Genomic DNA, 27851 nt, shown 5'->3' on the forward strand with positions numbered 1-27851 from the left:
TCTCGGTGCGCCCTTCCTGCTTTCATTTCCCCCTCGGAGCCCCGTTTGCCTTCCTCTTGTCTTCGTCTTCCTCGCTTTGGTCCTTACCTTCTCGCGAGTCCCCAAGCCTCGCCCTGGGCGTCTGGGGCGCGTGGTGAGTGCGGAGGGTCGGGGTGAGGGCTGGGGGGCGTCGGGCAGCCCTGGGGGCTCCTTCTCTGGTTCAGTGTGGCTCTGGGTGGAGTTGGGGGTGGGGAGGATGAGTTCTACAGTACCCCCCCCCCCCGTCTTCTCTCTCCCTTTCCCTCTCCTTCTCACTTTCCCTTTCTTCCGCACTTTCCTCTCTTTGCTTTTCCTTTTCCTTCTCACTTTCCTTTAACCTCTCTTTCCCTTTCACCTCCCTTCCTCTTTCTCCCTCTTCTCTTCAACTTTCCCCTCCTCTTTACCTTTCCTCTCCTCCCCCTCCCCTCCCGGTTTTGGATGAATGGAAAGAAAAGCAGACCAGTGGAGTCAATTGGAGTCCATAAATTTGGAAGGTTAAGAACGAGCTAGAATTTCAGAAAGTTAAAAAACGTTTTCAGAGGCTTCTCTCTAACTGAATAATAGAATGCTTCCCCTCCCCTCCTCCCCCACCCATATATCTAGGGCATCAAGAAAGTCCCAGAATTTTGGGGGCCAATTCAATTCAATTCACTATACACGTATTAAACACCTTCCATGAGCTAGACCCTTGGTCATACAAAGACAAAATTTAAGTAGTCTTTCCACTCACATTCTTACATTCTTTTAAAAAAAATCTTTTTAAAATTAATTTTTTTGTTCTGTACTTGATAAATGTCATTGGATATGAACATGATGGTGCACTTCTATAATCCTTGCTACTGGAGGCTGGTTGTTAGAGCTTAGTAGGAGTTCTGAGTTTTAGTACTGCTGAAGGAGATCAGGTGTTAAGTTCAAGTCCTAATACCAGAATAGTGAACCCTCAGGTGTTGGGGGGAGGGTCACTAGGCTGCATAAGAAGGAGTCGTTTAGTCCAGTATGGAAAACTGAGATTGGGCCCCCGAGTAGCTGCTGCACTTCCAGTCTGGATGAGAGAGTAAGATTCAACCTTCCTTCACTCCCCCCCCCCATAAAAAGGAAAGAAAAGGAAAGAAGAACAAATAAAAAATGATATAAATAGCTGGGCTTTGCCAATATAATGAAAAGTGTAGTATTACAAACATTTACAGTTTAGTGCTATGCCAGTCAAAGGAATACTTTGTTTAGCTAGATGATAACAATTAATTTGGAGAAACAAGGGGCAGCTAGGTGGTGCAGTGGATAGAGCACTGGCCCTGAAGTCAGGAGGACCTGAATTCAAATTCGGCCTCGGACCAAACACTTGACACTTACTAGCTGTGTGACCCTGGGCAAGTCACTTAACCCCAATTGCTTAAAAAAAAGTATCTAAAATAAAATTTGGAGAAACAAATGATAAGGAACATCATGGCAAATAATGAAAAAAAAGTAGCAAAAAGGTAATACCCAGACCTCAATCTGTATTATAAAGCAGTAATCATCAAAACTACTTGAATGAATGAAAAACCATTTATTAAGTACTTATTACATGCAGAGCACTGTGCTGAATACTGGGGAGACAATTCACTGCTGGTTAACAAGCAGAAAACTACATCAGTGAAACAGGCTAGACAAGGAAGAACCAGAATCATCTGAACTCAATAAACCTGAAAACATAAATTACCTGGGAAAGGACTGTTCTGTTACTGTCTCATTACACAAAAGGCCACATTCTTGTTTGTCAGTAGGGTTTTTAAAGAGTTTATTGTGAACAGTTGTGTAACTGAAGAAAATCTTTCCTTTTGAAGTGAATTCCAAAGCAGTTATGGAAATTGATAAACATGTTGTACATTCAGGAGGGCAGTGTTATAGATGGGGAACAGGCAAACTTTAGTGAGATTTGAAACTACAAGGAGAGATCTTAGAAAATATTTGTATGTATTGTGGTATTTCAGATTAGGTTATGTAGGATATAAATTGGTACATTCTCATTTCAATTAATGCAGATTTAGAATTTTTTCCATGATATGAATGCCCAGAGTAGTATCTTCTTCATAGTAGGCCCTTGATAAATGTTCATTGAATTGAATAAGCTGTTTCCTTAGCATAATTTCCTGTCTACTGGGGTCGTTGTGGGGTACTGATAGGAGCCTGGGATTTGCAGTCAGAATACCTGAGTTTGAGATTCGTCTGCCATTTACTAGGGATGTCACCTTGGACAGCTCACTTTATATTTCTGTGCCTCAATTTCTTCATTTGTAAAATTAGAGTTTAGATTGGATGGTCTTCAGCATCTTTTCCAGTTGTGATTCTGACCTCCTCTGTAGTCTTTCCAAGATCTTGGTTCATCATTGTGGTTGGATTCAGAGGGCTTTTGGGTAATCTCTGGTGGACCTGGCTAATAAGCTGATTTGGAATGGAAGAAACATTAAGTATCTACTAAGTCCCAGGGACTGTGCCAAGTGCTGCAGTGTAAAAAAGAGGCAAAAGACAGTCCCTGCCCTCAAGGAGATTACAATATCACAGGGGCCACAACATGCAAACAGATATACACAAAGCAAGCTGTATATAGGATACATAGGAAATAACAGAGGGAAGACACTGGAATTGAGTAGAAGATGGAATTTTAGTTGGGACTTGAAGCTGGGGGAGAGGTCAGTAGTTGGGAGTGACAAGGAAGAGTTTTGTAGGCATGAACAGTCAGGGAGAATGCCCAGAACTGAGAGATGGAGTGTTTTATTCGTGGTACAGACAGGATCAAGTTGGAGAGAGTGATTGGCAATGTCAGAAGTCAAGGAGAATGAGAATTGAGAAAAGGGCATTGGGTGTGGTAACTAAGAGGTCATTGGTAACTTTGGAGAGAGCAGTTTCTTGGAATGATGTCAGAAGCCAGATTATAAAGGGTTAAGAGATTGAGAGGAAGATGGAGGCATTGGTTAGATGGCCTTTTCTAGGATTTTAACTACAAAGGGCAGAAAAGATACAGGATGATAGTTCTAGGTGGAAGGATTAAGATTCTATTTCTTCCATTTCTATGCTTTCCCCCTCATGAGAGTGCATGATTTTGAGGGCAGAGATTGTGATGTTTTTTCAGCTCTATCCATAACACTGAGCAGAGGGCCTTGTCACGCAAAAGATATTTAAAAATTTTTATTGGATTGGATTACATTTGTATTCAGGGGGCTTTTCTGTTGAAGCTCTGGGTGTATGTGCTTGCAGTAAATATGCCTAGAAGGGTCTGGTTGTTGTCAAAAATTAAATTGAAGCTGTTCACTAACTAAAAACCAGAATTTAACATAAAACTAGATTGTATATTAAAGTTGAAAGGAAACTTAGAGTTCGTTGAAGTCACCAAAGTGTGTAGAAGTGAAATGATTTGTGCAAGGTCACATGAGCAGTAAGTGGCAGGGAGAGTATTTGAATCCAGGTCCTCTTGGCTCTTGATCCATTGTTTTTCCTACTCTGATTAAACCACTGTGATTGTCTGGAAAAAGAATTAACTCCTTTCTCTCTGATTAAAACTACTCTGATTGTCTGGAAAAAGAATTAAGTCCTTCCTCTCTGATTAAAACCACTCTGATTGTCTGGAAAAAGAATTAACTGCTTTCTAGAATGATGTGTCCTTATGTGGGAAAGGCTTCGTGGAGTGGGGGTATGTGTTGGAGGAGAGTGGGAGTAGGGGATTGTCTTGAATGTTGTATTCCTTTCATGGTGATGCTCTGTGTCTGAGTTCATCCATTTGATCAGCTTCTTATGTTAACTGACTTCTCGTGTTTATAGGTGATGTTGTTGATCCAATCCTAAGGAAGGCTGAAGGGAAAGCTCCAGGAAACTTGAGTTGAAAGAGGGTTTAATCTCTTTTGGAGAAAGACATCCTCTGTGAGTGAATATGATTGCCAAAGGAGGGAAGGCTTTGTTCAAAACTACCCTGAGTTCAGAGAAACATGTGATTGTGAAGAAGGAAGATGATAACTGGAGAGAGAAATCTCACCTGCAGAGAAACATCAGCTCTGGGCAGGAACTCTTCCGCCAGCTCTTTAGGCAGCTGCGATACCAAGATACTTCTGGGCCCCAAGAGGCCCTCGTCCGACTCCAGGAACTTTGCCGATGGTGGCTTAGGCCAGACATTCACACAAAGGAAGAGATTCTGGATCGACTGGTGCTGGAGCAGTTCTTGACCATCCTGCCTGGGGACATTCGGACCTGGGTTCTGCTCCACCACCCAGAGAATGGGAAGGAGGTTGTGGCCCTTGTGAAAGGTGTTGAGAGACACTTGGATGAACAAGAAAGAGAGGTGAGGAGGGTAGCTAGGTCTATGAGGATGGGGAGGAGGGGAGAGACTAGGGGAGAAGAGTACATGGCAGGGCTCTATTTGTCCACTGCCAAGTGTGGTACCATTTGTTTTTCTCTCAGGGCCTGAGCCCTCAGGTCTGGAGAGTGTGATGGAACTTGCCCATCTTGCCACAAAACGCTGTGTTAAGACAGAATTGATTTAATTCCCATGCCATTGCCAACCTCAAATAGCATTAGCAGTGACGAAGCCTACAAAACTTAGTGGAAAGAGCATTTGGGCTTCAGAATTAAAGACTTGGTTTCTAGACTCAGTCCTATCACTTGATATTCCTGGGACCTTAAGCAAATCATGGTACTTCTCTTGAGCCTCAGTTTCCTCATATGTGGAATGAGGAGAATACTCTTACCACTTTCCTCAAGTTGTAAGGAAAGCATTGTGTAAGATGCAGAGTGCAACAGAAAAGTGTTATCTGGTCTCAGTTTATCATGGACATCCTCAGTTTGCTTGGGGAAAGCAGAGCCCCATGATAGTCTTTGAGTAAACTCCACCCCCCCCATTTGTTATCCTAAATAAGGTACTCACTGTCCTAAGATTTGGATTTCCACTCCCAGACCTGAATCTATGGCTTAATCTTCCCTGTAAACCTTGTACTTCCTCTAACTCGTAGGAGCTGGCCTAAGGCCTCTATTCTGCCCTGCCCCTCCTTTCCTAATGCCCTGAGTGATCTCCTCTCTTCCCGTGTCCATTTCCAAAGGTTCCCACTGTTTCATTCCCATAGCACAGGGATGGGGAACCTGGGGGCTGGAGGCCACGAGTGACCTTCTAGGTCTGGGGTGGGGCCTTTTGACAGTCTAAGTTTTACAGAACAAATCCTTTTATTAAGAGGATTTGTTCTGTGAAGTTTGGATTCAGTCAAAGGGCTACACTTGAGGACCTAGAGGGCCACATGTGGCCAAGTTTCCCACCCCTGCCATAGCAGAACCCCCAAACAGGATTCTATAGGAAACTGTCATGCTTATACTGTTGTACAAAATTGTCAATTTGTACTATTGGCTATTTTTTTTTAAGTGTATACTACACTAAATTCAAAATACTGTTTTCAAAATTGTCCTGGATGCTTGTGTTTCTTTCAGAATTTCCTTCTGTTCCCTTCTGTGCATTAAAAAAAAAGTTTTAATGGCCCTCTTTTTTTTCCCGCATCATTGTTATTATTATTATTTTGGCAAGGCAGTCGGGGATAAGATACTTGCTCAGGGTCAAGTGACTTGCTCAGGGTCACACAGCTAGTAAGTATCAAGCGTCTGAGGTCGGATTTGAACTCAGGTCCTTCTGATGATAGGGCTGGCACTCTTATCTAATTCAACACCTAGCTACAACATGATTATTAACCACTCTCCCCCCATTTAAAAACAGAAAGAACAGCAGCAACAGCAACAACAACAAAAAAACCCGAAGCCTTACAGTAAATAAGCATAGTCAGGTAGAGCAAACCCTTCCCCCCACATGGGATCTGTCCAGAAATGCAGTATTCCACACGGTGGGCCCGAGCCCCTCCCCTTCCACCAAGTATTGGGGCAGAAGGGAGTCGTTTTCTCCTAACACTTCTTTGAGGTCAACCTTGTTCTTTGTAATTTTGCCACATTCAAATTCTGTTGTTTTGTGGTGGTTCTTTCCATTTACTTAATATTCATTATATGATTAGCTCTGCTTACTTCTGTTCAGATAAATTCGTTTATCTCTCTGTGCTTCTCTGTACACATCAAATTTATTGTTTCTTACAGCACTGTAACATCCCATCACGTTCATGTACCACAATTTATTTAGCAAGACAGGTCCTTGACCTTTTTTGTATCCAGACACCTTTGGACCCTTTGCCAGAGTACAAGTAGGGTTAAAAAGGAAATTAATTAAACTGAAACATAGTTATCAAAATATTAAAATAAATTCATGGATCTCAAGTTAAAAATCCTTGGTTTAGATATTCCCCGATCTATTTTCTTTACAGTTTTTTACTACCACAAAAAGTTTTGCTGTATTTTAATGTATATGGAGCCTTATTTTTTTCTTTCTTATCATTGACCTCCTTGGAGTATATGCTTAGCAGCAAGTCCTTATGTAGATTGACTTAGTTCTGCTCACTTCATCCTGGGTTAGTTCATAATTGCCCAGGATTCTCTGAAATTATCTTTTTTGTCATTTTTTATAGCACAATAATATTCCATTACATTCATGGACTACAGTTTGTTTAGCCATTCCCCAATTGATGGGCAACCTCTTTCTTTTTCTTTTTTCTTGTAATTTGCACATTGCTCTACCAGGTTGGGGGCAGGGTGGGGTGGGGCTCGGCTTGGAGGGGAAATCACTTAACCTTTGCTTACTTCCGTTTCTCCTTCTTCTGTAAAATGGAGTTAAAAATAGCACTTACCTTCTAGGGTTGTTGTGAGGATCAAATGAGAATTATAAAGTGCTTTGCAATGCTTAAAGCAGTATATAAATGTTAGCTGTTTTTCTACACTAGTGTTTTCATTTTACCCTTACTTCTTTCCCCTCCCTTCAGACACTTGGCAAAGAGCTAATCCATCCCTAGATCCTTGGTCTTTTTTAACTATTTCAGTATCCTCTGAAGACATTCAAATTTTGAAAGGGACACTTGTGTCTTCTCATCCTAATACAAAGTTAGCATCCCCTTCCAGTTGCTCAAATAAATTTATCCTTCTAGGTTTCTCTTGACTTTGTGTTTGTACTTCGAATTTCCTTAGCTTTAGTCTTTTTTTTTTTTTGCCCTTAGAAATGCTTTTAAGTCTTTTCCATTAAAAGTACATCTTCCCTTCTTTTTCCCCCCCTCTCCCCTCCTCCTTTCCTCCAGCTTTTCTGGGTGTGTTACTCTTGTTTGTAAGCTTGTATCTTTTGCCTTCTGGAATATTTTGTTTTAAAATCTCCTCTCATTTATCAAAGATGTTGACTAGTCTTGTGTGATCCTGAGTGTGGTCTCTTGGTACTTGAACTGCTTCTTTCTGGCAGTATTTTTTATTTGACCTGGAAGCTCTGGAGTTTTACCATGACATTTCCAGTGGTTTCCTTTTGGGTTTTCTTTCAGCAAGTAGATTTTTTTCTGTCTTTACTTTGCTCTTTGGTTCTGCTAATCAGGGCAGTTTTCATTTATGATTCCTTGAAATATTGTAATAGTGTCCAAGGTTTTGTGTTTTTGTTTTGTTTTTAAATCATGAATTTCATGGAGTCGAGTGATTCTTAAATTATCTATCCTTAACTTGTTTTCTAGGTTAGCCATCTTTCAAAGTGTTTCAGGTTTCTCAGAGAGGAAGCCTAATTAATGCAGGAGTTGGCAAACTTTTTTTATAAAGTGCTAGATAGAAAATATTTTGGATTTTGCAGGCCAAGAGGCAAAATTGAGAATATTACATATATATTTCTGTAACAAATTTAAATGATTTTTTATTGATGAATTCAAAATATAATAATTGTACACATTTTTGTAATGTTGGTCTACTGACATGAAGATGGGCTTCTGTTTTTTGGAGGAGGATTCCATTTCACTTAATTGGGGTTTCAAGTTAGTGTTGCCTATTAAAATCTATTGCAAATGTTCATCTGTTAATGCAGATCTGTAATGCGATGTTACATATTTCATCTTTGAAAATGTCTTCACACAAATAGGCGCTGTCAAATACTAATATCAGTCCTTGAGCACTGGAAGGCATTTATAGGATTCTATTAGATTCTTTTCTTGAATTTCACATTTTAGTTAATAACTTCCAATTGAAGGTTAGGTGGAAGCTTCTTAATTGCACAATTAAATTGATTTTGAAATACTGAAATTTCTTTTGCACTTGTAATCGAGGTCCAAAAAACACTGCTGAAGCTATAGTTTGAGTTCTGGAAATATGCCACTGCAAATTTGAAGGGGAATGGTGATCTGGCTTCTTTTAACTTTTGATAGTACTGGAAATGTATAAAACAGCTTGACATTACTTGTGGTTCAAACAGTATTAGTTGTCATAGAATTGATTTTACCTTGACTTTCCTACAGTAAAAGTTTTTCATATAAGTGCTGTTTTGCCTCATAGTTTTTGCCAGACTTCATTAAGAATCATCAGATTTGGGAGTGATCACTTTAATTTATAATGTTCCCAGTCTTAGTCTGTTAGAACCACCATTGTAGTGCAAAAATAGCTGTACACAGCATGTTAGCAAATGAACTAATGGGTTCTGGTACAACTTTATTTATGGATATTGAAATTTGAATTTCACATAATTTTCATGAGAAATTAAAAAAAAATTTTCAACCATTTAAAAATATAAAAGCCATTCTTAGCTTGCCAGTCAGGTAAAAACAACTTGAGGCCCAAGGGACATTAGTGACTTGAAGACAGTAAAATCTGAGTCAGAACCTTGCCTCAAGTGCTTACTAATTATGATTTTTTATCTCTCTGGGCTTCAGTTTCCTCATCTGTAAAATGAGATGTTAGACTTGGTGACCTATAAGGTCCTTTCTAGTCCAAACTCTATGATCTTGTCATCCTTTAAGAACAGCTGTTACCAAAAAAATTCATCCTCTGGTGACCCTCTGGTGATGGCTGTCCGCTCTTAGGGAAGCTGCCTGAAAGAATAGACACAATCTGTAGCTGGGCCCAGACTGAAAACTTTTCCAACTTAATAGTAAGAGTTAAGAGACTCCCACCCCTCCTTAGGAATTTAGTGGATTTGGATATTCTTTTATTTTTCTTAAACTTGTCTTGTTCAGTTGCAAATTTGACTCCTTTGGGGAATTTTGTGTCCTCCTCCTTAGCATTTTCTATATTGATTGTGATTATAATAGGTTTTTACTTATTAGCTTATATATTTTTTTTAATTAAAAAATTTATCAAGCATTTATTTTTCCCTTCCCCCTTTCATCCCCCCAAAAGAAAAAAAAAACCAAATTCTTAGTAACTAATATGCATAGTCTGGCAATAGCAGCCTTTTTACCCTGGAGGAGACCAGCTCTGTCTGAATGACCTAATGTGGTGGACAATCCCTCCCTTCAAACATGCGTACATCTTTACTACTTGTTTAAAAAATTTGATGCCTTGCTTTCTCCTCTGGCTCCTGTCTTGTTTCTCTTTTTACTCTAAAACTTATTTAAAAGGTGATCTATTATTTCTTTAACTCCCAATTCCTTAATATCTGAGATCAGAGTTAACCCTCTTTGACAGTCTGGTGAAGCAGAATAATGTTTTTAAATACATAAAATAAAATACATAAGATTACAATAGGAAATCAATTGTGTTGAAACACATTTAATGAAATGTCGAAAAAACAGACTCCAGGTTTAGAACTTCTGCCTACTAGCCATGGCCGGGTGACTACTCTTAATAAGGCTGGTACTAAATTTGTGATTTTATTAGCAAAGGGATTCCTTCTCCCTATGCAGGCTGGTTCCTCTGTCACTTAAAGAGCTGCCTAGATTTAAAGTTCCTAACCTCTGCAAGAAGCAAACTTTTAGGGTGCAGTGGGCACTGCAGGATATTTTAAATTTCTGACCAAACTACATAAACAGAATTTTGGGGTATTTCTTTTAGCCTAGAAACACAGTGGAAAAAAATCACTGAGATACTAAGGGTAAGGCTACCTTGAATCAAGAAAAGATAGTCAACCTCCACCTAGAGCATTGAGAAGTTTACAGGACATGCCCTAGCACACACAGCTGATAAGTGTCAGATGTGGAATCTAAACCCAGCTGTTCCTGATGGTAAGAACAGTTTCCCATTAGATTGTCAAAACCAAGGGCTTAGCGCCTTCTCTGTTGGTCTTTTCTTTTCTTCCTGCATTTTCAAGGCTTTGGCCTTACCACTCTGCTCCTCTTTCCCTCCTGATAACTTTCTCCCTGAGGAATTTCAGTCGCCATCCCAGCTTCTGCTGTTACCTCTATGTCTGTCAGAGGTGGCATCGTTCTTAGTTAGGCCTCTAAATTTTTGAAAGCATCTTTGACTTTTCTCCAATAATAGTCAGAGCTGACATTTACCTAGCAATTATCACTGATCATATGAAGTAATTTTCCCTAACTTTCCTTTCCCCACTAGTGTATTACTTTTCTCTTTCTATTCTTCTAAGACCATCAAGACATAATAGAGCCACTTCCTAGTCTTCTGTCTAATTAGGCTTTGTAACGCCAGGTAATATCAGCATTCAGAGAAGACACGTGTGTCATCTCCCCACGTTAGAACATAAGGAATTTATCATTGTTTTGTCTCTTATCCGTTTCTGTTTACCTTTTTATATTTCTCTTAGCTCTTGTTTGAACTTCAGAGTTTGTACACAGCTCTGGTCTTTTCATCAGACGTTCTTGGAGATTTTTTAATCTATTAATTTAAAGATCCATTTATTTATGATTATACTCCGTTTTTCTGGGTAAGTTATTCTTGGCTGTAAGCCTACATTCTTTACCATCTGGAAGAGTGTATTCAAAGTTCCGCTCTTCTTCATAGTGGTGGCTGCTAAATTGTATGTGATCTTAGCTGTAGCTCTTCATTACTTGAATTTTTTCTGCTTTCAGTATTTTTTCTATAACCTGGTAGAAGGTTTGGATTTTGTCACTACTGTTCCTGGGAGTTTTCATTTTGAAATTTTTCATGAGGTGATCAATAGACTCTTTCTATTTCCAATTTGTCCTGTGGTTCTAAGGGATCTGGGCAGTTTTCTTTCAAAATTTCGTGAAATATGATATCTATGCTCTTTTTTGGTCATGGCTTTCAGGTAATTCAATTATTCTTATTTTTTTTCCCTCCTTAATCTGTTTTCCAGGACGGTTGTCTTTGTTATGAGATACCTTACATTATCATCATCATCATCTTCATCTTCTTCTTCTTCTTTTTTCTTTTGACTTTAATTTTTCTTGTTGTCTCAGAATTCATTAGCTTCTGTTTGGTCCATTTTCATTTTTAGGGAGTTTGTTGCTTTTGTGAGGTTTTGTACTTCATATGCCAACCTAATTTCCTTTCTAACTCTTTTTTCCATAGCTCTTATTTTTTTTCTTCTAGTGCTGTCATTTCATTTATAAGAACATTTTTTAAAACCTCTTTAACTCGTCGTCATTTGTAAGGGCACTATTTGAACCTGTGCGTGTGCTGCCTGTTTTTTCTTTGAACGTTTGCTTGTAGCTGTTTTGGAGTCATTTTCTTCTTCTGGGTTTGTATCTGGAGCTTCCCTGTCACCATAATAGCTTTGTATGTTGGGGCTGGGTTTTGGCTGCTTCTGGAGAGAAAGTCTAGACTAGTCCTGTTTCTGCTTTCTTGGGGGTATTGAATGTAGTGTTGTTCTCTGATCTCACGGCACCTCTGTCTCAGGACCCACAAAGGGCTCCCAAAATGGTCTGATCCAGGGGGAAAGTCTGATCACTGCCTGCTGGTCTGAGCTCTGCAAATCCTTGCCCTGGGTTTGGGTTCTGGAAACCAGTGGACTGTTGCTGCATTCAGCCATTGTTAGCCAGCTGGGCAGCTCTGCTGGCTAAGAGGGACTGAGCAGCGGGCTCCCTGTTAGTGTGGGATTCTTGCCCTGGTTATTCCTCTGCAAGCTTCCCCTTCTGCTCGAGTGGCCAGCCACACACCTGCTGATTGCTTCAGGCTAGGCTCTGTGACTGCTTCTTATTTTGGAATGTCGCCTCTGGGTATTGGTCCCCTCCTCAGTATGCCCTGGATGTATGACCCAGTACTGGATGGTAAGGGACAGAAGTGCTGGTCAGCAGCCAGTTAGCCTGTTCCTGTACTCCAAATGAGTTCCAGTGCCCCAGTAAGGGTCTGAGACCTCTTCTTGCTCCAGTGCAGCATGCTCCTGGCCAGATCCTGTCCACAATGTCCTCAGACTTCTCTGTTTCCCTTTGCCAATCTGGACTGGACAAATGACTCCCTGTGACTTTTTCTTGACTTTCCCCATCAGGGTCTTGTCTGGTCCATTTTCTAGATCTGCTTGGAGGAGTTGGGGATGGGGAGCTCACTGTACTTCTTCCAGGCACACTGCTATCTTGGCTCTACCCCTCCAGGGGCTCTTTCTACTGCACCATGTGCCTTAGTGCTGAACTAGATGAATTTGTAAGTGCCTTCCACTTCTACTCATAATCTGATCTCACAGGGCAGTTGTGAGGAAACCACTTAGTCATCATTCAAGTGCTGTAGAAGTGGGAGCTGATCTTATTACTCCTTATTCCCTAAGTATGGTTGATGCCTCTCACCTCTGTGACGTTTGTAATGTACTTTGCCCTCCTGGTTTTCTGAGTCCCATCCTTTCTACCCTGTATTCCTCTGGGATGGTGGTTTCTTCTTTTAGATTCAGGTTCTTCTTCCCGTGATGATTAACTCACAGGCCTAATTGTACCTCCTTGTCTCTAGGTTTCATCCCGAGCACAGGTTCAGGATGTGCTGTGGATGGGGACTACATCCCTGGGAGCAGCACAGGAATCCCTTTCTATTCCATCATTCAGGGATTACTCCTCACACAGAACTTACTTGGACTCTGCTTTTGACACTGGGATGTTCTACCTTCAGGATCCCCCAAAAGGTACTTGCTGTCCCTCACACTGTGGTCCCACTTTGACTGACTTGTTGCTGTATCCTTCTCTCCTTTGTAGCAGCTTCACTTCACCTTTCACTGTCCAGACCTGCTCTGTCTTTCCTTTGCACTTCTTTCCAGCATGTTTCTTTGAGAACAGTCTTGCTCTAGAGAAAGTTCTAAAGTAAACATACTTGTACCTTTTTATCTATCACCATGCCTTTTCAGTATCTTGGGTATGTTCTTTCAACTATGTGGAAAGCCAGAATCACACCAGAAGGCCTGGGCTCTGATCTTGACACAGTCACCTATTACCTGTTTGACTTTGGGGAAAATCTCTTAAATTTCATAGGCCTCAGTTTAAAAGGAAAGAATTGAAAGTATTTTTCTCTAAATCTTCTTCCAGCTGTAAGTCCTGTGCACCAGTTTGGTTCAAAGGACTTGAGTTTAGGTTTGAGGCTGAGTCTCAGCTTTGCTAAACTAATTGTATTGGTCCTTTTTTTTGCTTCCTGGGTTCATTCCCACCCCCATCCACTGCCCTACCCCATGGTATAGGGACCATTGCCATGCACATAGGACAGACTTAAGAGCTGATTGTGTTTCCTAACTTCTGATTTTGAAACAGTTAAGACTTTGGAGAAAGGCTATTTTTGTTTCTCTTTGTGTCTGTTGAACTGGGGTCATTAGTGGAGGGATGAGGGAACTTCCTGGGTGGGGGTCTCCCTCATGCCTCTTTCTTTTTAGTTGCTCCAACTCCCCAAGTACCTGCCATTCCTCAAGAGGGGAGCAGAGGAGATCAGGTGATGGCTACGTCTCCAGAAGCCAGATTACAGGTAAATCGTAACTCTCTTTGTATGTTCTGAGATTGTCACTGAAGCTCCTTCCCTTGTCCTGGGATTGCTCTGTCTACAGCGAGTAGCCTTCTGACATTTCAGCACTGGTTATCTCTTACAGGATCCCAAACTTTTTCCTTCTGTATCTCTTGCCTACCTTAGAAACAGATGTTGCCCTCATGCCCTTTGGTGGATGGTGGGATTGTCCCTGGGACAACAGAATTGGTTTGTTTCAGGACTCTGTGATGTTTGAGGATGTGGCCATACACTTCAGTGAGGCAGAATGGTCGCATCTCTCCCCTGCTCAGCGGGCCCTGTACAGGAACGTGATGCTGGAGAATTATGGGAATCTAGCCTCTCTGGGTAAGACCCTTACTTTTCACATTCCCTGCCCAAAGCTATCCCAGATTGCTCGATGAGTTGTTCTCTGCTTATTACTTGTTAGTGTTCAGAAGTCACATGTTCTGACTGCGTCCTCACCAGGATTGCCAGGCAGGGCTTGTTCTGTTGGTCCCTTTGCAATGGCATAGGAACCTTTTTAGCTTGTTCCCCTGGAGACATTTCCCACAGGGGTTAATTCTGTGTAGGTTGAAAGTGTGCAATACATCATTCTTGTCATCTGCGTGGGTCTCCACCCTCCTCAGTACCCCAACTTTCTAATCCTTTTTGGTCTTTTTGTAGAAGGCATTTTTTGTGGGGGCTAATAGTCTGTTAGATTTATCTAGGTGTTTTTGGTACAAATTTTCCCACTCTGAGAATTTTCAGTCTTCTTCCCATCCAAGGAGAAAAGGGTAGCTGGGCTAAATCTTTTCCCCTTGCTCTTTGGGAGCATAGATCTCAGCTTCTTTTCCTGGTCCCTTTCATCTGCCTTGATGTCTTCCTCCCATAGGCTTCCTGGGTATTTTCTTCCTTTTTCCTCAAGACATTGGGTTGAGGTGGAGCTCTGGGACAGAGTGATGCAGTTCCCTTCTTGATCTTCTTTCATTCTCTTCCCTTTGAGCAGCAAGTCCATTTCCCAAACCTGGTGTGATTTCCAAGCTGGAGCAAGCATCGTGGGACCTTCAGGAAGCCCTGGATCAAGAAGATCTGAAAAATACTTATGCAGGTGAGAAGGAAGACCCTTTGATTTATTCCTCTTACCGACCTGCTCTCTTGTCTTTGAGGCATTGTAGTGTGATGAAAAGAGCAATGGGCTTATTGTTGAGACCTGATATTTGCTAGCTCTCCGAACCTGGGTAAATCATTCTTCTTTGAAGCTTGGTTTCCTCGTCTCTCAAATGATATTTATACTATCTACCTTACTGGGTTGTTGTGGGCAAAGTACTGTTAAGAAATTGCTATTATTATTTGTTGTGTTGAAGTCGTCTGGAGGCTGGAAAATTTGGGGATTTATACTTTAGAAACATCTAATTAAACACCATTGAAGAGAGCCTTGAGGTTCCCACTCTTGTGGTAGGTGAGTGTGAGTATTATCACCAAAGTAAGCATGGTCCCCAGCCCTCAGCAGATGGCACTTGGCACCTTCTGTGTTAGTTGTTACTTGTTTGTATGGTAACTGAGGTCTGGATCATGTTTCTTAGCTCATATTATATTTACTTGGGAGCAGTGGGAGCAGTCTGCCTCCAAGTCCTGGAAGCCCTGGGTTCAAATCTTTTCATTGTCACTCAATAGTATGTGATTTTGGTTAAGTAAGTAAATTTCCATTCTTTAATCCTTGGTTTTCTCATGTTCGAGGAGGATGATAATCCTTGAACTCTCTATTCCTGAGAAATTGAGAAAATCAAATTGATTCTATTTTGTAATTAATTTCATTCTATATCTCTGCTGACATTTTGTATAACTGCCTAAGTCATGTTTCTTTGTCTCTGAGTTAAGTTCAAAAGTTCATTTTTCCTGAAAATCACTGTGTTATCTTTATGTTAAAGAGACCTATTATTTCTGCATCACTCGCTTTCCTTGCCAGGATACAGGTGGGTACCAGGAAATCTGTTATCTCTGTACCACTAGCCATCCTTGCAGGAATCAGGTGGACCCAACCAATCAGAATTTCCTAACAACAAAGAAGACACTCTCATCCTTTCTACCATTAGAAGTTAGATGTCTTGATCCTATGTCCTGCCTACATTTTCTTCTATTTATTTTTTTATTCCCCTAAACTATAAGAAGTCTTGTAAGTCTCACCTTGTGGTCTTTTTGCTTACTGAGGAATTAGGCCTGATTTGTTTGCAAACTGCATGCCCTTTGGCATTAAATCACTATGCTCAGATGTAGCTTCTCAGTTCAATTGCAATAGCTGGTAAACACAGCAGGACTGAGAGGGGACCCCAGCCTTCAGGGGGGCCTCTCCAGGGAACCCCATGAGAGCCCTCCATTGTATTTTAACTGAGGGACTTCTTTGTGAGAAACTGTCCTGAAGGTCAGATTTCTCCTCTGTCTCAAATCCATCTGAGCTAAAGAAAGCCTCTACTTTGGTGGGGAAGGATATCTCTGGAAAGTCCCTCTAAGGGAATAGGTGAGCCTTCATACTAATGGAGACATCTCTATAAGGGAAAATGGATTCCAGTAGTAGTAGCTGACTGATGGCTTACTCCTTGGAAAAACTTCTTAAAGCTTGGAACCAGGGGAAGCTCCCAGTTCAGCCAGGAATGACCAAGAAGTGCACAATTACATTACATGAAATGTGGTCTAAAACTGCTAGAGAATATTTTTTGGACACTTTTGACTAGTATGCAAATTAAAAGCTTTGAGATTGCTTTTAGAAAATCGTGCACACTAAACTTTTCAGTGAGCAATGAGAAAAAAAAATCCTAGCCAGCAAATGCTTCTGTGTGTCTATCTTGTCGTATTATTTGTCTTGTAGACTAGCCCTTTTCTGAGACCAGCTCAGCCAAAGGAGAAAGAGTAAAAACTTTTTCTTTAGAAAGAAAGTGTCTGGTCATCATCAGAACAATCTCGTACTGGCTAAGAAATAGAATGGGGAATCAGTGGAATAGATTGGGTATACAACACACAGTGGTAGGGGGCCACTGATGGATAGAGCATCAGGCCAGGAGTGAGGAAGACTCATCTTTCTGAGTTCAAATCCAGCCTCAGATGCCTACTAGCTGTGTGACCCTGGGCAAGTCACTTAACCCTGTTTGCCTTTGTTTCTTCGTCTGTAAAATAAGCTGGAGAAGGAAGTGGCAAACCTCTCCAGCATCTTTGCCAAGAAAACCCCAATGGGTTCACAAGGAGTTGGACATGACTGAAATGACTGAACAGCTGCAAGCATGATAGTAAATGACCATTGGTAATCTAGTGTTTGATAAATACAAAGATACAAGTGTTTGGGGAAAGATTTTACCATTTGACAAAAATTTCTGGGAAAACTGGAAAACAGTATGGCAGAAACTAGTTATAGACCAACATCTCACACTGTATACCAAGATAAAGTCAAAATGGGTCCATGATTTAGGCATAAAGGATGATACCATAAACAAATTAGGAGAGCAGGGAATAGTTTACCTGTCAGAACTGTGGAGAAGGGAAGAATTTATAACTAAACAAAATGAGAGAGAGAGAGCAGTGTGGGATGCAAAACAGACAGTTTTAATTATGTTAAAAAGTTTTTGCGTAAACAAAACCAATACAACCAAGAGTAAAAAGAAAGCAAAAAAAATTTTTTTTAGGGCAAGTTTCTCTGATAAAGGCTTCATTTTTCAAGTATATAGAGAAATGAGTCAAATGTATAAGAATACAAGTCATTCCCCAATTGATAAATGGTCAAAGGATGTGAATGGGTATAAGATATTTGTTTTCAGAAGAAGAAATCTATCTATAGTCATATGAAAAAATGCCCTAAATCACTATTGATTAGAAAAATACAAATTAAAACAGCTCTAAAGTACTACCTCACACCTATCAGATTGGCTAATATGACAAAAAAAAAAAGGAAATTGACAAATGTTGGAGGGATTGTGGAAAAATTGGGAAACTAATGCACTATTGGAGTTGTGAACTGATCTAACCATTTTGGAGAGCAGTTTGGAGCTATGCCCAAAGGGCTATAAAACTGCGTATCTTTGACCCAGCAATATCACTACTAGGTCTGTATCCCAAAGAGATCAAAGAACTAGGAAAAGATCCTGTATGCACAAAAATATTTATAGCAGCTCTTTTTGTGGTGGCAAAAAATTGGAAATTGAAGGGATGCCCATTAATTGGGGAATGGCTGAATAAGTTGTGGTATGTGATTGTGATGGAATACTACTGTTCTATAAGAAATGATGAGCAAGGTGGTTTCAGAAAAACCTGGGAAGATTTGTATGAACTGATGCAAAGTGAAGTGAGCAGAGCCAGGAGATCATTGTGCATAATGACGGCAATATTGTATGATGATCAAATGGGAATGACTTTAACTGTTCTCAGCAATACAATGAACCAAGACAGTTCTGAAGGACTTATGATGAAAAATGCCATCCTCCTCCAGAGAAACGACTGGTGGAGTCTCACTGTAGATTGAACCATACTTTTTGACTTTCTTTTTTTTTTTGTCTGTGTTTTCTTTTGCAACATGGCTAATATGGAATTATGTTTTACATGACTACACGTGTATAACCTATATCAAAATGCTTGTCTTCTCAAGGAGAGTGGAAGGAAGGGAGGAAGAGAATTTGAAACTCAAACATTATAAAAAACGATTGTTAAAAATTGTTTTTACATGTAATTGAGAGAAATAATAAAAACATTCTTTAGAAAAAGAACTCTCACTCTCTTTTTGTGCTCTCTTGCTCTCTGCCTTTCTAAACTCTTGCCAAGTTGGAAAGCAGACAAGAAACACAGATAAGAAGGAATCTTTGTTCCTGTTCTGCAGATTAGAGACTAAAATTTGTGACTGAAATGTAATTTTTCTACTGTGAATTTCCAAAATGTGGTTTGAATGTTTTTATAAATGCCGAAATATTTTATTGAGTTTTGGGGGTAAGAGTTTGTTTTTAGAAAAAATAAGAATAAGACTTTGTGAAAGTTATAAGGGAACAGCACTTAGACTTTTTATTTCTCTTTCTTTGGAGAGTGACAGATTTATTGTTTTAGTGTAAGGGAAGATGTTTATTTCACTAATTAAAAGGGTTGTAGTTTGCAGTTTAAATTTATCTAGTACTTAAGAACTGATTATTATTAACTCTTTCCATGTATACTTGTTTAAATTAGGGAGCAACCAAAGAGTAAGTAAAATTTAATTTGAAAGAGTGTTTTGGTGTTACCTCTATATTTTCTCCTTGTAAGTTATATAATGACTGAATTACCTAGGTAAATATAAAGTCTTTCTAAAACCCCAAAGGCAATAATATTATAGTTAATTGATATTCTGTATTAAAGATGTGTGCTATATTGTAACAAAAAATAATCAGTGGAGTGAAGATTAGTTTTATAGTCTGGGGTGTGAGTCAGACTATAAAAGAAATAGGACAGGTACAGATTTAAAGGGCTTTAATCAAATTCCATGGAAGGGAAAGAGTTTAAACAAATAAGTGTGAGATGAGAACAGGTAGAAAGTTAAAGAGAGTTGTAATCTGTCTGTACTAACTGTGAAGGGAGGTTTTGATTTTGTTGAGATAAGAATGAGAAACTTTATGTGGTTATTTTTTAAAATTTAATTTCTTTTGTAGTTATTCTTTATGATATGGAAACTACAGTAATATATTTACAACATGGAATTATTTGAAGATAGTATACTGAAATTCTGTCTTTGAAGGACCATTAGGACATATTTTAGTAAAATCCTCTTGGACCCTAAAAGAGGGAGATGAGACTATAAGACTGGCACTTTAAATCTTTGGCAGTAGACTAACTGAAAGTAGCAGTTCCTGTAATGTGAAGTGATTAGCAATAAATGGCCCTTGGGAAAATTGAGATCCCGTAGGGTATCATTTGTACATATAGGTCCAGATGTGATTGAATTTTTTTCTAATCTAATTTTTAGGGAGATGTATTCTCCTGTGAGGATGATTGGGATATTTGACCCTTTATAAGTAAATCAGATCTTAATGGAAAAGATGCTTAATATTTAATTAATTAATATTTAAGTTTTGTTAAAAGTATAATTGGATCAGAATTACTCTATACTGGTCTTGAATGCAATTAGTGTAGAATGCAAAAGGTGATAAGATGGATGATTTTCTATGTAAGATAATTTGGAAACGCATTCTACCAAGTTGATATTTGACTGGCAATAAGTTTTGTTTTATATTTTAAATACATAATATTGTGCATGTTATCATGTTTCTAAATTTTCTTTTATTGTGAATTGTGGGAAATCATGGTATAAGAGATGCTATTAATTGTGTTATTTGGACTATTAATTGTTTGATTTAGAGTCTGTGAAATTATTAATTATCATAGTCTATTGTCATAATGTTTAAATCTATGAAACATTTAATTGGGTATATTTAAAAGGGAAGAATAATAATTGTGGGAAAAGGGAAAAAAAGACTTTGTAAGACCTCATTTATAAACCTGCCAGGTTTCTTGAGACCCATCTGTTTGGGCAAAGTAATAAAATCTTAGCCTTGTAGAAGAACTTGCTAAATGTTCTAAAATTCCAAAATAATGAATTTTGAGAAAATTGCCGAGAGTTTTGGAGAGAATTACTTAGAAAATGGGATCCCCTCTTTCATTACCAACACTTCTTGCAGAAGGGGGAGAGAAACAAGTTTGTAGGATAGAAATGGTTTATGTGATGATTTGTGATTATGAAAATTGTGAAATTATACTTGAAATAGCATATATTGAAGTTACATCTTGAACCAATTTAGTCTTAACAGACTTCAGTCTTAAAGATTTATTTTTGCCTTAAGGAATTAATATACAATGCCTTAGCTACTATTTTTCTGTGTTTATATATTTATATAATATATAATATAATATATGATATTATATATTATGTAATATATTCACTATCTATGTTTTTGATAGTATATTCACCATTTATGTAGAATTTTCTTTATTTTTCATGATTGATTTTTATACCAGGATGAGTCTTAACTCAAGAAGAACAGAAGAATATTGAATGATTTTTTTAAAAGGCTTAGTAAACTTTTTATTGTTAACTGTTATTGCAACAACATGAGAGAAATAATAATAACAGTAATATTTTTCACCTGGTTAATCCTGAGCCTGGCCTATGATACTCTGTGAATAATTGCATGATTGGCTATTCCAAAAAAAGGTAACTATGACTCTTACCTAAAATCAAAGAGAACAAAGGATGCTTTATCCTGTTATACTTGTGTTAAATCACTTTTTACCCTCAGGCTTAGGCTTGAGGAAACAATCACGCCCATCCTTTTCCCCTTCATAGCAAATTTCTGTAATCTGGGCAGGTTAACTGTTAAAGTTTTGTTGTTGCATTACTAAATCTATTAATTGATTAATACTAAAACATCTGAGTTACTATAATAAGAATAAAGTAAAAAACGTCTTATTTTTTAAATATGAAGTTGTGGGCAATTTTGTATCCTAAGCAACTAAGTGAACGAATTCTTGGGTTTGCCATCCCCTTGCTAATAGTGATGACTTCTTCCTAAGAGGGGAATTAAGACAAAGATGCAAAAATTTCCTAATAAGATAAATGTGCAAAAAAACTTCTAATAGAAAATTTTCTAATTTTCTAATTAAAGGAAATAGTCAACTTTGAGGAAAGGACAGGGTTAGACTTTTCTCTAAGATGTATATAATTGGCTTCTAAATGTTTTCAATGGAATAGTAAGTTTTAAAAAATTGGATCAAGGATTTTACATATAACATTGCATTAATAAATGTGAAGAAATTTTAAATCATCTTTTCCCTATTTGAAGTAACTGTCTGGTAATTTAAAGAGACAGAAGGGCCCATTTCACAAGTCAGGACCTTATTGATTCTTTTTAAGACTCTTCCTTCAGTCTGTTGCTGTCAGTGTCTATATCAGGTACAGGGTTTTAGGTAAAGATAGATATAGCAAGTGGTATGTAATAACTGAAATTCTCTGAAGTTTTACATGAATTATAGATTCTTTATTTGATGCTATCCTTGTAGCATTATTAAGACCAGAACCATAAGGCTTGAGCAGGTTTTTCACCACGGGAATACTTAGTTATTGCAAAATCAAATTTTGAAGGTTGTAGTAAATTGTGTTGGATAATCTCTGCAAGTAACTTGGAACCAGAGAAGCAGATCTTCAAGGAGGAGCCCTCTTAAGAGCTGCCTTGAGGATAAGACCTATTGCAGAATGTTCCAGAGATGTTTCCAGGGACCACATGATTGATTACCTGGGACATGTAGGACTTAAGATGAAATGTGCTGATTAAAAGGACATTGGGAGTGGGTTATTAGAATACAGGGAGACTTGATGTCATTTAATAGTGATAACCATCATTGTATTACTTTGGCCTTTTATTCATGGTGTTTATGTTTGCTGAGTTTTATTGGTTACCTTGGTGGCATGTAAATCTCCCCTCTCAAATTAGTCCACAGTGAGCCTTCCAAGTAGTTTGAATCTTTCATTTGAAATTTAAGAAGTTGGTTCAGGCCACAACTGAGTCCAGCTCCTCCCCTCTAGATTGAGGTAGATTATTTAGCTGTTCTTACTGTGGCTCAGGGAGAGGTTTGTATTAAAATTAATCAGTCTTGTTCGTATATTAACCAGTCAGGAGAAATTGTGAAAAGCCTACATAAGATCCAACAAGTTACAGGAGAGACACAACTACCCACCCCACATGATCCCTGGGGGAATCCTTATTCTTGGTTCATGTGGCTACAGGGAAGTGGCCTGTTAGCCATCCTGAGTAAGTGGACCCTTATTGCCTTCTGCCTTATAATACTGTTTAGACTTTGTATTAGTTACTGTGTTAAAGCCTGTTCCAAACGTGCCCCTTAGAAAGGCTTATGTTAGTGTGTACCGCTGATACTATGTTAAAAATCTTAGGTCAAAGGGGGAGATTGAAAAATTGAGAAAATCAAATTGGTTCTATTTTGTAATGAAATTCATTCTGTATCTCCACTGATATTTTGTATAACTGCCTAAGTCATGTTTCTTTGTTTATGAGTCAAGTTCAAAAGTTCAGTGTTCCTGAAAATCACTGTGCTATCTTTATGTCGAAGAAACCTGTTATCTCTGCATCATTAGCTGTTCCTGCAGGATACAGGTGGACACCAGGAAATCTGTTATCTCTGTACCACTAGCCATCCTTGCAGGAATCAGGTGGACACAACCAATCAGAATCCCCTAGCAACAAGGAAGACACTCTAATCCTTTCTACCAGTAGAAGTTAGATGATTTGATCCTATGTCCTGCCTACATTTTCTTCTATTTATTTATTTTTTTACTTCCCTAAACTATAAGAAGTCTAGTAAGTCCTACCTTGTGGTCTTTTTGCCTACTGAGGAATAAGGCCCGATTTGTTTGCAAACTGCATGCCTTTGGCAATAAATAGCTTTGCTCAGACTTAAGTTTCTCAGTTCAGTTGTGACACCTAGAGATGTTGTATAGAGGGCACTTTGTAAATCCTAAAGTGATCTAGAAATAGTCATTTTTATTATTCTTATATTGTACCCTCAGTTATTACTTACCAACTCTTGGTAATTCCTCTTCCATATTTCCTATATAGAATGTACTTCTCCCACCTTCTTTCTCTCATATACTCCCTGTCCACTGCAGAGTATAAGGCTTGACTTGTTCTTTCTAATCTCTTTTTTCCCATTTTTAATATTTTTCCACCCTTTTCCACTGAATGAATGAATGAATGAAAAAGCATTAGGCCCTAGGCCTAATACACATTTTAAAAAAAAGCATTTGTAAAACTTTGGGCAAATAAACAGAAATGCAAGTCAATCCCTGTGGAAAACGAATATTCTAATGGGAGAGAAAACACAGAGAGGAAGTTTTAGCTGCAAGTCATATGAAAAGGTCCTTAGGGTACAATAGCCAATCAGATGGTAATACATCCTTTTTAATGTCCTTCCCATTAAGAAAACCATTTCAGTTTCTGATGGTGAGCTATTTGACAGTGTCAAGGACTTTAGTGATGAGAGGTTTTTTTCTTTTTTTGAGTCTTTAGTAGTTGTAGCTGCTGGGGAGACAGGAGCTACAGCCCCTGCAAAAAAAGCTGCCAGGTTACATTTCCATTAGATTTATCTTCCCTAAATTATTCTATAAATGACTGTACATCCACTTGGAATTTATGGTCATTTATGATGATTAGATTGTAAGCTCCTTGAGGGCAGGGACCATCTTTTGCCTCTTTTTGTATCCCTACGTACCAATGCCTGGTACATAGTAGTCTAGTAATGTTTATTGGATTGAACTGAATGTAAAATGTGGATTGAATCTCATTTTTTTTACCATACTGGTATCTAATTTTTCCAGTAGTTTTTATTGAATGATAAGTTCCCTTCCAAAATGTTTCTCCTTTGGTACCTTTCATTGTTTCATATTATCCCTTGCCCATATTGTCAAGCTCTTTTTTTTGGATCATCCAAAAGCCAGAGAAGCTAGTCTTGGGTTTAGGAAGACCTGGGTTCAAGTCTTCCCTCTGACACATACTGGCTACGTAATCCAGGGCAAGTGATTTAACTCAAAACAGTTGCTGATCTGCATTGGTAGAGGGAGTTCCTTACACCAGTAAAATCATAGGTGCAGCCTTCTTCCGCTCTCCTCCCCAAAAAAGCCATGCACACTCAGAACATTTTTTGTATCAGTTGATACTTTTTTTATCCCTTGTTAGAGTATGTGACAGTTCTTGAATTTCCTTTTATGCTAGATGGTGAATCCCATAATGATGATGAGAAGTTGATTGTAAATCAGGAAACTGCTGAAGAAGATTCTCAAGCATCATTTCTGGGAGATCTCCAGACCAATGTTCCTGAGCAGCCTCATTTTGAAGAGTCTTATGAACACAAGATGAAGAGGGAGAAGCAGGGGGGAAATTCAGCTCTGGAAAGAAGGGAGAGAGATTTCAAGTACATGGCAGGCAAGGATATAAAGGCCACTACAGGGGAGACAGGTGAGAATTTTGAGAGACATTTAAGCTCAAACCTTGTTAGTCATCAAAGAGTTCCCAAACTAGAGAAAGCCTACAAATGTGATGAGTGTAGCAAATACTTTAGACGTAGTTCAGACCTTTTTCAACATCAAAAAACTCATAGTGGAGAGAAATCCTTTAAATGTAGTGAGGTTGGGAAAACATCCAGTCGTACTATAGGTCTTGGTCAAGCTCAAAGAATAAAGCGTGAACACACGCCCTATAAATGCAAAGATTGTGACAAATCCTTCAATCATCGCTCACATCTTGAACACCACCAAAGACTTCATACACGGGAGAGACCATATAAATGTAAAGAGTGTGGGAAGACCTTCAGGTGGAGCTCAAACTTTGCTCGACATAGAAGAATTCATACTGGACCAAAATTCTATGAATGCCAAGAATGTGGAAAAGACTTCACTAGAATTTCCCAGTACATTATTCATCAGAGGGGCCACTTTGGGAAGAAACGCCACATAAGTAATAGATATAGTAGAACTTTGAGGCACATCTCAGCATTTAATAAACATAGGAAAGTCCATACTGGGGAGAAATGCTATAAGTGCAAAGAATGTGGGAAAACTTTTACAAGAAACAGAACCCTTCTTGATCATCAGATAATTCATACTGGAGAGAAACCCTATAGATGCAAAGAGTGTGGGAAAACTTTTACAAGAAACAGAACTCTTCTTGATCATCAAAAAATTCACACTGGGGAGAAACCCTATAGATGTAAAGACTGTGGGAAAACTTTTACAAGAAACAGGAGCCTTGTTGAGCACAAGAGGATTCACACTGGGGAGAGACCTTATGAATGTAGTAAGTGTGGGAAAGCTTTTAATCGTAAGTCATACCTTTTTCTTCATGAGAGAACTCATAACCAAAAGAAACCTTATAAATGTAACATTTGTGGGAAAGACTTTAGGTGGGGCTCAGGCTTTGCTCGACATCGAAGAAGCCATATTGAGGAGGCCCATGATGGAGGTAATGAGCAAAGGAGAATTTTTCATCAGAGATCTGAAATTCAACACCAGAAAATCCATACTGAAAAGAAGTCTTATATATGTGATGAATGTGGGAAAGCTTTCACTCGGAAGAGAACCCTTATTGATCATCAGAGAATTCACACTGGGGAGAAACCCTATGAGTGCAGTCAGTGTGGGAAAGCTTTCAGTTGTAAGCCATACCTTATTGTACATCAGAGGACTCATATCTTTAAAGCTCATCGCATCATGAATTGCTATGAATGTAATCAATGTGGAAAAACCTTTTCTCAGAAGTCATCGCTTATTATACATCAGAGACTTCATGCTGGAGAACAACCTTATAAATGTAGTGTCTGTGGGAAAGGCTTCAGGTGGAAGTCAAACTTCACTCAACATCAGAGAAGTCACACTGGGATGAGACATTATAAATGTCAAGAATGTGGTAAAGTCTTCAGCCAAAAAGATAGGCTAATTGATCACCAGAAGATTCATAGTGGGGAGAAACTTTTTAAAGATCAGCAGGGTGGCAAAACCTTCAGTAGCAATACCAAACTTATTGAGCATCAAAGCAGACATGGTTGTGAAAAACCTTACAAATGTAGTAAATGTGGGCAGTCCTTCAGCTGCGCCTCAGTCCTTAGCTTACATTGGAAAATACACACTGGAGAGAAACCCTGTGAAAATGATAGTACAAAAACGGTTTTCCAGAACTCAAGTCTTACCTCCCATCAAAAGTTCCATAATAGAGAGAGAGTCTATAAATGTAATATGTGTGAGAAAACCTTTCTTAAGAAATCCCAGCTTATTATGCATGACAGATTTCACACCCGAGAGAAACCCTATAGATGTAATAAATGTGGAAAAAAGTTTAGGTGGAGCTCAAACTTATCTCGACACCAGAAAAGCCACTCTGCAGAGTAAATTGTAAAGTAAGGATTTTGTAGTTCTGTAACCATTACTACAACAAACATCTTCACTAAGGAGATTTCGGCTGTGTCATTGATAATTCTCAAGAGGGAGGATTGATGACTGATTTTCTTTCCTGAAGGGGAGTTTCCATCATACTCATGGACAGACTCAAGAATTCCCTACATCTCTCAGGAAACCTGCCCCAGCAGCAGTGTTTGTAAAAATTAAGGGAGATATTTTAAACCTGTTTTCAGTTGAAGCAAATCATAAGAGGTAATATGATTCTAGTGGCAGGAAGATTTGTCTTCCATCCTCCCCTTTTGACATTAGCTGTGTAACACTGAGCAGCAAGTCACTTAGACTTTGTAAAGGCAATCCTTTTACTATCTAATTGATTCTCTGTAGCACTCTTCACACTTTGAGAATATCTGAAAACTCACTAGTGCTTATCCACAAAGTGATATATGGGTCAGTGCAAGGAATTACAAAATCCAAAGGGCTAGGGGCAGGCTGGAGGGTGGGGCAGGATGTTCAGGCAGGAAGGAAAGAGTTGTCCCTTGATTTGAGAGGGGACTCAATGAAGAGGGGATTGAATTGGTTTCCCTACAAACATTGTTTTTTGGCCTAGAGAGAAGTCTGAATTTGTATGAAAGGAGTTATACGATGTTTTTTTTTTTTTTTAGCATTTATCTTCAGCCCTTACAATGCTGTTCTTTGTAGTTTTGACTTGGGAAATTACTACTCACTGTTGTGTTTCCTTGGACAGGTTCAGGCCTTCCCATCTGAGTCATTCCAGGGAATTAGAACACATGATAATAACATTTGTATTCTTATATGGGCCAATTGTATTAAATGATTATTTTCAATTGATATATTTTCACTGTATTATCATTCAAGATTAACATTTATTAAAATTAAATTTGTAAACAGAAGCAGTCTTTGATTTATTTTCAGGAGTCTTCCACTTTGTTTTCTTTTGGTCCTAGATGCACACCTTTTTTTCTATACCCTGTCACATATTTTCCATAATCATCTCTTATTTACATATCAATTATTTGCCATAGCAACTGAAGTTTAAGTGTATATATCACATGTGAATTAAGTGTATATAGAAGTAAAAATTAGTGTAGGGGCAAATGTATTAATCAGAAATATATTAGGAAAATTGAGAAATTTTATAGTGTATGTATTACATGAAAGTTTAATTCCAAGCAGCATA

General features: G+C 38.6%; 1 protein-coding gene across 1 annotated transcript; it reads left to right on the top strand.

Moving 5' to 3' along the window:
* Positions 1-27564, top strand: LOC110216943 (uncharacterized). Its single transcript, XM_020999021.2, has 7 exons — positions 1-133; positions 3814-4327; positions 12709-12877; positions 13613-13701; positions 13938-14064; positions 14705-14806; positions 24477-27564. The coding sequence occupies exons 2-7, from the start codon at positions 3923-3925 to the stop codon at positions 26642-26644; spliced, it is 3060 nt and encodes a 1019-aa protein (XP_020854680.1). The 5' UTR covers positions 1-133; positions 3814-3922; the 3' UTR covers positions 26645-27564.
* Positions 27565-27851: the final 287 nt, after the last annotated feature.

The sequence above is a fragment of the Phascolarctos cinereus genome, unplaced genomic scaffold, assembly GCF_003287225.1.
Source record: "Phascolarctos cinereus isolate Bilbo 61053 unplaced genomic scaffold, phaCin_HiC Scaffold_4;HRSCAF=312, whole genome shotgun sequence".
In the NCBI taxonomy this organism is placed as follows: Eukaryota; Metazoa; Chordata; class Mammalia; order Diprotodontia; family Phascolarctidae; genus Phascolarctos; species Phascolarctos cinereus.